Raw genomic sequence first — 9,451 nt, forward strand, 5'->3', positions numbered from 1 at the left:
AGAGCCCAAGATGTTCCAGAGCTCCACCTCTGCCATCCCCACAGCATCCTTCTGCTGGAGAGGCCGTGAGCCTGGTGACACCCTGGCACAGGGCACCTCAGCACCCACTTGGGCACACTTGGGAGGTGCTGCCCTGGGTGGGCACCTGCCCCAGCATCTGCCCTCATTGTCTGGCTGCCCTGAAGACAGGGACACCGTGCTGGGGTGGTGCCCTGTGTCATTTGCACCCACACATTGAAGTCCTAATCATTTTCCCCGGGGATGCAGAGACTGGGGACCATGCAGGCCCTCGGTCTGCGGCAGCTCCAAGCAGAGCTGGCAGCAAGGGCAGCTCCTGCCCATCCCTGCTCTGACATTGCCCAGCAGGATTCTTGTCCAGCAGCATTACATCACACTCCAGCACGTGCAAGGGCACAGGCATGACAGGACAGACGGACACAGGCACGGACAAACAGCCACCCTGGCCCAGAATGGTGATTGCACAGGCAACATCTGCGCCCACACCCCAGCACGCGCACACCCACCGGTGCCAGGCCGTCTCACACACACCGACTGCCACCCTGGCCCCAGGAGCGGGCACACCTGGCAGCAGGGACCGGCCAGCTGCTCTGCCAGCCGCCCAGGGATGCAGGTGGGATGTGCCAGCCCCCGCCTGTGCCAGTGCCCGTGCCCTCATTGCTATGGCAGGAGCGGGCTCGGCGCGTGCAGCTCCGGTTAATTAAGCGGCGCGGGCCGGCTCCCCCCCAGCCCCCGCTGAGCGTTTTGCTCGATGATAACCTTGACGATGCACATCATCAGGAGGCTGCTCGGGGAACGGCAGCTCCGGCCCCTGCACCCCCTGCTCAGCCCTGCTGCGGGGCTCTGGGGCTGCCCGGCCACGGGGGCATCACAAGGAGGCGGCATCACGAAGAGGTGGCACCATGAAGAGGTGGCATCACTGAGATGTGGCATCATGAAGAGGTGGCATCCCTGAGAGTGGGTAATGAGGGAGCTGGTTCGAGGTGGGTGATGGGCTCTCAGGGTCCTGTGCCCACTGCCCGCTGCCCAGTCCATGGTGCCCAATGCCTGGCGCTCCCAGTGCCCTGCTCCTCAGGGCTCAGCGTGCCTGTCCCCTCAGCACACGTGTCCCCTCGGCATGTCGAGCCAGTGGCCCCGTTTCCATGGTGACACGGAGCCATTTCCCATCTCCGGGATGCTCTCGACAGCTCCGGGGTGGGCGCTGCCGCCGTTGCCCTTCGCCCATGGGGAACAGGCAGGGATGGGTCCCGCTGCCCTTTGGGGGGCTGTGCTCCCCCCTGTCAGCCCTCGGGGAGGGGCACCGTGCCCTGTGTCCCCTGTGTCCCCTGGCCACCCTGGGACAGCTGCAGAACCTGATTTTATCCTCGTGCTGGGGTGATGAGGGGTCTTTGAGGCCACAGCACGGTTGGGTGGGGGCAGCGTGGCCGGGTGAGGGATCTTCCAGGAGTGGGAACACCCCAGAAATAAAGGGATTGTGGTCAGCAGGCTCATCCTAGTGCCACAATCCCTGCTGTGACAGTGAGCCAGGCCATGGGGTGGGCACGGCCACGCAGTGCTCCCTCCTCGGTGCCTGCTGCGGCTCCCAGCCCCTGGCACGACACGGCTCTTTATCCTGCTCTCCATCTCCCTGCTGCTAACACCATTCCCCATCGCTTGCTCTGCCAGGTGATCAATTTTTCCTTCCCACTTTCTGAAGGTTTAACTCCCACCCACCTGGGGCACCCCAACATCCTCACCCCACACTCCTCCCCACGGGCACCCCACACTCAGCTGGTGTGGGTGGCACTGGGGAGGGGGTGCCCGAGGCAGGGGGGTGGCGAGACAGAAGGGAAGGGCTAATGGAGCCCATTCCTTGAATAGATTCAATTTCTGCCGCGGCGGCTGCGGGGTGCGGAGCCATCAATTGGATTCAGGGGATGGGGAATCTGATTTGGAGCGGCCGCGCCATCAATTAGCCGTTATTGATGGCATTGCTCATTGGAAGTCGATGGGATTTGAAGCTGGTGGCAGCTCCTGCATACCAAGCAACACCAGCTCAAGGACAGGGCCCAGAGCTTGCACCCGCTCTGGGGGTCCCACAGCATCCCCTTGGCCTTGTCTGGGGATGCCTGAGGGTCTGGGGAAGGGGTGGTGCAATGGGCAACCCCCCCTGGAATCCCTGCATGGGTTCCTGCAGGGCACAGCACAGGGGGCCTGCAGGACACAGCTGTCCCCCAGCATCTTTCTGTGGGGGTTCTTTGGGGGATGCCCCCACTCAGCATCCCTGTATGGGGGTCCCACAGGGCATGGTCCCCTGGAATCCCTGCACGGGGGTCCCACAAGGTAAAGCCCCCTGGAATCCCTGTATGGGGGTCCCACAGGGTACAGCCCCCTGGAATCCCTGTATGGGGGTCCCACAGGGTACAGACTCCTGGGATTCCTGTATGGGGGTCCCACAGGGCGTGGTTGTCCTCTCAAATCCCTGCACAGGGGTCCCACAAGGTAAAGCCCCCTGGAATCCCTGTATGGGGGTCCCACAGGGCGTGGTTGTCCTCTCAAATCCCTGCACAGGGGTCCCACAAGGTAAAGCCCCCTGGAATCCCTGTATGGGGGTCCCACAGGGTACAGACTCCTGGGATTCCTGTATGGGGGTCCCACAGGGCGTGGTTGTCCCCTGGAATCTCTTCACAGGGGTCCTGCAGGTTATGGTTGTTCCCTGGAAACCCTGCATGGGGGTCCCAGAGGGTTCCGACCCCTGGAATCCCTGCATGGGGGTCCCGCAGGGTAAAGCCCCCTGCAATCCCTGCATGGGGGTCCCACAGGGCATAGCTGTCCCCATGGATCCCTACATAGGGGTCCCAGAGAGTACAACCCCTGGAATCCCTGCTTGGGGGTCCCACAGGGCATGGTTGTCCCCTGGAATCCCTGCATGGGTGTTCCAAGGGTAAAGCCCCCTGGAATCCCTGCCTGAGGGGTCCCACAATCACCATCACCCCACATCCCCACCCACCGGCCCTACAGGCCCCATTGCCCCCCAGCAACCCCCCAGGTGGGCACTTTGGGGGATGCCCCACCCAGCGCCCTACATGAGGGTCCCATGGGTACGATATCCCCCCAGATGTTCTCACCCCTCCTGGGGAGAGGAGGGTCCCACAGGAGATGCCCCCCTGCACCAGGCAGCCCCTGTGCCCCCCAGAGGGATGAGGACCCCCCCACGCAGGGCTATGGGGCGCGGCGGGGGAAGGGAGGCAGCCGAGCCGGGGGGGAGGGGAGCGGCACGGTCGATGCTTTCTCTCCCAGCCTCTTGCCAAGCAGCTTCTCTCTCGCAGAAGCCATAAAACCTGTCTGACGTGCCCGGCACCACTGCGGCAGGCGGCCGGCAACGCCTGCACGGCCAGGGGCTGGGGGGCCCTGCTGCAGGCGGCCCCGGGGGGGGTTTGGGCCCCTCAGGAGGGTGAGTGGGGGGCTGCACTCGTGGCATGGGGGACTGAGAGCATCAGGGAAGTCTCCTGCCAATTGGCAAGGCTGGGGCTTGTGGCAGAGCTGTGGTTCTGACAGGGACCCGGTTGTGCCATGGGATGAGCCCCCACTGATCCCTCTTCCACTCGGGAAGGGGGAAACCCTGCAGCTCCCCACACCCCCCCATTTTGGGCATCTTATGGGGTGCACGGCAGATGGAGAGATGGACGGAGAGCTGGGGGCACCCCAACCACACCCAAAGGTGGCCAAAGGAACCAGGGTGCTGGCTGGGGGCTTTGGGTGAGTGACCCCCAAGACCACTGCGCCTCACCCCCTGCCCCAGCGCTCATGCCACCACCAGGGGTTAATTACCAGCAGCTCGTCTGTAATTAAAGCTCTCCGGTGACAGGAGCTGACGACTCAGTACCAAACTGCTGCAATTACGGCCGTGAGGGCTGTGCAGGGAGCGAGGGGCAGGGACACCCTGGAGGGGACACCCTGGAGGGGACACCCTGGCACCCCTGCAGGGTTGGGGGGCACGGGCAGGGGCACAGCCGGGGCGCAGCGATCTTGCAAATATTGTATTGCTCAGTCACTACCAAGGGTTAAAACCAAACCGAGGGCACGGAGGAAGGCGTCTTCCCAGAAGACAGATCAGCGTGTCCTCGCTGCAGGAGGACACGGCAGAGCGGCCGATGCCGCCATCGGAGCTGCTGCCCCGCTCGGGGCTCGGGGGTCCCTGGGCCCCAGGGGAGGGGGTCCGTGGGGAAAGGCACGACATGAGGTGGTGGCCGTGGGGCAGAGCAGGCGTTCGCTGAGGGGACCCCAGCGCCGAGCCGGTGGCCGGTGGGGCAGCGCCGGGATGTGGCAATCCCAGCGCGGGGACTCTCGGCAATCCCGGCGTGCGGCGATGCGATGGCCCTGGCAGGGAGAGAGCCCGTGCAGGGATGCTCCAGGGCAGCGCTCCGGTGCTCACCCAGCGCCCCAGAACCGCCGCTGCCCCTCACCTTCCAGCGCGGAGCTCCCGGCCCCAGCTCGGCTTTGCGGAGGTCCAGCAGGCGGGTCATGGCCTGGGGCTGCCCCACGGGCTCGGGGGTTTGGCTGGGAGGAAGAGTCTGGAAGCGGCCTTGGGGCAGAGGAGCCCATCCCCCCGGCAGGGGCAGCGCCGGGGTCAGATCCAGAGCAGGGCCAGGAGCACGAGAGTCAGGCAAGGGCTGCAGGGCTGCCATGGGACCGCGGCGCCCCGGGCAGGAGCCACATCTGCCGGGGCACAAGCAGGGGTCAGGCCGAGCCGGTTCCCGACCTCCCAACCCCGCCCCCGTACCCACCTTCGGGGCCCCCGCGCCCTCGGGGCTGCGAATTCGGCACCTCTGTCACCGGCTCTGGCGCTGAAAAAAACCCCGCGGTGGTCAGGGAGCGGCTCCCGTGGGTCACGAGGAGGCTCCGGTGTCCCCCAGTGGGGACCGGTGGAGCCCCCCGAGTTTTGGGGGGGCCGGACTCACTGGTGCCTCGGCAGCAGACGGTGACGCGCAGCTTCAGGCATCGCCCGGCGCTCTCGGGGCTGGGCACGGCTGGGCAGGGGGGGTCAGCGGGCACCGGCTCCGGTGCGGCCCCCCTGGGACCCCCCGACGGCGGCTCCGCGCGGGCCGGGGGCGCCCCCTCCCGGCGGAACGAGGGGAGCGCGCCCCCACCCCGTAGCGCGCAGAGCCCCCCGGACCCCGAACCGGGGGCACCCAGAACCAGGGACACCCGAACCGGGGACACCCGAACCGCGGACACCCAGAGCCCCCCTGCACCCCGAACCGGGGACACCCCGAACCGGAGACACCTTGAAACAGGGACACCCCGAGCCGGGGACACCCAGAGCGCACCCTGCACCCCGAACCGAGGGCACCCCGAACCAGGGACACCCAGAGCCCCCCTGCACCCCGAAACGGGGGTACCCCGAGCCGGGGACACCCGAACCGGGAACACCCCGAACTGGGGACACCCCGAAACAAGGACACCCAGAGCCCACCCCGCACCCCGAACCGGGAGCACCCAAACCAGAGACACCCCGAGCCCCCCCTGCACCCCGAAGCGGGGACACCCCGACCCCTCGTGACCCCACCCCGGAGCATCCAGAGCCCACCCTGCACCCCAAACCAGGGACACCCCGGACTGGGGACACCCAGAGCCCACTCTGCATCCCGAAACGGGGACACCCCGAACCAGGGCACCCTGAACCGGGGACACCCAGAACCAAAGACACCCCAAACCAGGGACACCCAGAGCCCCCCCTGCACCCCGAACCGGGGACACCCCGACCCCTCGTGCCCCAACCTCGAAGCACCCAGAGCCCACCCTGCACATATCCCTGACCCCAGGACATCCAGACCCCACCCATGCAGCCTGATCCCCTTTTGCCCCCTCCATGGGCATCCAGAACCCCTCTACACCCCACAGCTCCATGAATCCCCCACCCCAGGCCATCCAGACACCCCCTGCACCCCATCCCCTTGTACCCCCACCCTCGGGACACCCACAGCCCCCTGCACCTCAGCCCTGTCATCATCCAGAGCCCCCGTGTTCCCCTCAACCTCAGTGACATCCTGGCTGTACCCTGACCCCCCACTCGCCCTAAACTCAGCTCCATGGGGATCCTGGTGACCCCCAACCCTGGGGAGCTCCACTCAAGCCCCCCTGACCCCAGCGCAGCCCCAGGGGACTCACAGATGTAGTAGTAGGTCTCCCCCGGCTGGAACTCGAAGCCGAGTGAGAAGGGGGTGAAACGCTGGATTTTCTCGGAGAATCGGACGGGCCCGAAGGGCGCTCGGGGCCGGTTGCATTCCCAGCGCTTGAAGGCGCCGGGGGTCTCGTAGCAGCCGCGATAACCCTCCCGATCCACCATGAAGAGCGTGAAGGTCTCAGCCCGGCCGGCGGGCACGGCCCCCTCGTAGTGCGGGCAGTAGATGTCCAGGTAGTCATTGATGGCCACCTGGATGGAGTAGTCGTCCCGCAGGAACCTGCCGGGCAGGAGAAGCTGAGGGGGGGATCCCTTGGGAGGGAGGGGTGCCCTGCTGCCCCGGCGGAGCAGGGAGCTGGGCTTTCCCCCCAAAAAACCCCGAGCGGACACGGCCAGGCATCAGCTCGGATTAGCCGCAGGCCGCTGGAGCTGAATGGGCTCGGGGGGGTTTGTGCAGCCACGCTGGCCGGGCACAAAGCCCCTCGCCCCAGGCACCCGGCCGGCCGCTGATCGGACACGACACGGCGCTGGGGGAGCGTGCGGAGGGACGCTCCGGGGCTGGCGGGGGGTGGCGGCCGGGGCAGGGGGCACGGGGCGGGCAGGGCACGGGGGCAGCGCTGGGGATGCTCGGAGATGAGGGTTGGGCCGACGGCAAGCGCGGCCAGGCCGGGGTGGAGCAGCTGTGCAGGCACACACATGTGTGCACACACGTGAACGTGCACATGTGTGTGAACACGTGTGGTGCTGAGAGTCTAGGACTGGGGATGGAAAAGTGAGGGAGACCTCAGCCCCCACGCTGGCCCCAGCGCAGCCAACGTTCACAGACAGCTCTGGCAGAGTCCAGAATGTTCATCACCGGGATGGCAGCGCTGGCAAGGGGGCATTGAACCCCTGACACCCCACTCAGGCTGGGGGCTCCCCGAGGGCAGGATGGAGCACAGACTCCTGCTGACTCAGAGCATCCCACGGGTGACGCTGGTTGGGACGGGCCTGGGCAGGGCCAGGGCAGGGGGACAGGGCCCTGCCTGACCCAGCAGAGGGGCGCACAGAGCCCCCCTTCCCGGGGCACCCAGGGGTGGTGGGGTCTCACCTCTCCCATCTGCAGCATGGGAGCGGGGCAGCGTCTGCACGCCCAGCCCTGCCCATCATGTGCCAGTGTGCCCCAGGGCAGCAGGCCCAGAGCCCAGGACCTCCATGGGGAGGAGGCCCCAGCATCCTGACTCTGCCTCCTGCTCCCTGAGAAGCCCCGAGCTGGGAAATTCCTAAAATGGAGGAGGTTGGAAAGAGGGATGGAGCCAGACCCTGGCCTGCTGGTGACAGCCAAGCTCCCAGTTAGCAGCAATGGCAGGGTGTGGGCTGGAGTGGCACCCACCACGGAAACCCACAGTCCCAGGAGTGCCACCCACCAGCCTGATGCCACCAGACGATGCCCAGAGTTCAGTGCCACCAAGGGCTTTCAGGCTCAGCACAGGTGGGTACCACTGGCAGACTGGCAGCACCAGAACTGCCCACCAGCTCGGTGCCACCAAGGGCTTGGTGCCACCAGGAGTGCCCGCTGGCCTGGGGGCAACCAGGGCTGCCCACCGGTGAGGGAACACTCAGAGCTCGGTGTCACTGAGACACCAATGCCACCGGGGCTCAGTGCCACCGGCAGTGCCCGGGGCTAAGCACCACCCATGTGTGCTCGCTGCCCGGTGGCACCCAGGGATGCCCAGTGGCTCGGTGTCACCGGGGGTGCTCAGGGCTCGGTGCCCCCCGTGGGCACCCGAGGGTCTGTACCAGCTGGGGCACTCAGCGGCTCTGCACTGCCCGGGGCTCGGTACCACCGGCGGTGCCCGGTGCTGCTCAGAGCTCAGCACCCCCGGGGGCTCTCACCCGCTCCACAACACCCGGGGCTGCCCGGTGCCTCGGTCCCACCGGGGCTCGGTGCCGCTGGGGATGCCCGGGGGCTCGGCGCACCGGGGGCCGCTCGGCATTACCTGGGGGCTCGCTGCTGTCGGGGATGCGCGGGGGCTCGGTCCCACCGGGAGGCGCTCCCCGGCTCGGTCCCGCCCGGTGGCCCGGTGGCCAGCAGCCCCGCCCCCCCGAGCCCACCGCCCGCCGCCCCTCCCGTCCCGTCCCGTCCCGTCCCGTCCCGTGGCGGCGGCGCGGGCGCGGGGCTCGGCGGGGCCCGGAGCTCGCTGGGGCCCGGGGCTCGGCGGGCCCGGGGCGTACAAAGGCGGCGGGGCCGGCGGGGGCGGCGGCGGTACCTGGGGTTGCTGCCGTTCCAGTGGACGCCGTGGCGGAAGCCGCGCACCGGCGGCGCCCAGAGCAGCGGCGCCCAGAGCAGGAGCCCGAGCAGCGGCGCGGGGCGCATGGCTCCGCCGGCGGCGGGGGGCGGCGGGGGGCCGCGGGCGGGGCGGCCCGGCGGGGCTCGGCACGGCCCGGCCCGCCCCGACAACTTCGGGCCAATCCCGCCGCGCCGCCGCCCGGCAACTTCACCGACTGCCATTAACCCTTGGCGGCCGGCACCGGCGCCCACCGGCACCGGCACGGCCGTAGAGACCGGCACCGAGCCCGGTTAATGCCCAGCGGCACCGGGACCGGCACCAGCGGCCACGCCCCAGTCCGGCACCGCCGGTACCGCCAACATCCACCGGCACCGGTATCCCTGGCAACTCCTCGGTGTCCCTCCCAGCCCGACACCGAGCCGGTACCGTGAATAACCACCGGCACCGGGACCAACGCTGCTCGGCATCCCCGGTAAAAGCATCCCTGGTACCGGCACGCCTGGCATCCATTGGCACCGCCCCTGGCACCGGCGGCTCAGGCCCAATCCGGCTCCCTGCTAAACCCCAGCCGAGCTGGCACCGCCCCGGTACCGGTACCGGCTGCCCCCCGCCGTTACCGGGACAGCAGCCACCGGTTCCAGCACCGGCACGGGGAGATGCCACGGGGCAGCTCTTGCACACGCGCGTGCCTGGGCCCACTGGGCAGCTCTTGCACACGCGGGGCTGTGCCCACGAGCAGCTCTTGCCCACGTGTACCCATGCACACAGGATGGTTCTGGCACACGCGTGTGCCCATGGTGGTGGCAGCTGCTGGCCACGCGTGTCCCTGCCCACCTGGCAGCTCTTGCACACCTGTGTGTGTCTGTATCCCCAGAGCAGCTCCTGCACACACATGTGCTCACGTGTGACACCTGTGACCAAGCCTACAAGGCAGCTCTTGCACACTTGTGTGTGTGCCTGCACAGATGTGTGCTCATGTGTAACAGCTCCTGCTCATGTG

The 9,451-nt window shown here is 67.9% G+C and overlaps 1 protein-coding gene across 1 annotated transcript; it reads right to left on the minus strand.

The window, feature by feature from the left end:
• Window positions 1-4,627: 4,627 nt before the first annotated feature.
• Window positions 4,628-8,537, minus strand: EFNA4 (ephrin A4). The gene is made up of 5 exons (XM_059490068.1): window positions 8,431-8,537; window positions 6,169-6,461; window positions 4,959-5,027; window positions 4,785-4,844; window positions 4,628-4,716 (listed from the first exon to the last, which is right to left on the minus strand). Exons 1-5 carry the CDS (start codon window positions 8,535-8,537, stop codon window positions 4,628-4,630), a joined length of 618 nt encoding a protein of 205 aa, XP_059346051.1.
• Window positions 8,538-9,451: the final 914 nt, after the last annotated feature.

This window comes from Ammospiza nelsoni, chromosome 28 (genome assembly GCF_027579445.1).
Source record: "Ammospiza nelsoni isolate bAmmNel1 chromosome 28, bAmmNel1.pri, whole genome shotgun sequence".
Classification (NCBI taxonomy): Eukaryota; Metazoa; Chordata; class Aves; order Passeriformes; family Passerellidae; genus Ammospiza; species Ammospiza nelsoni.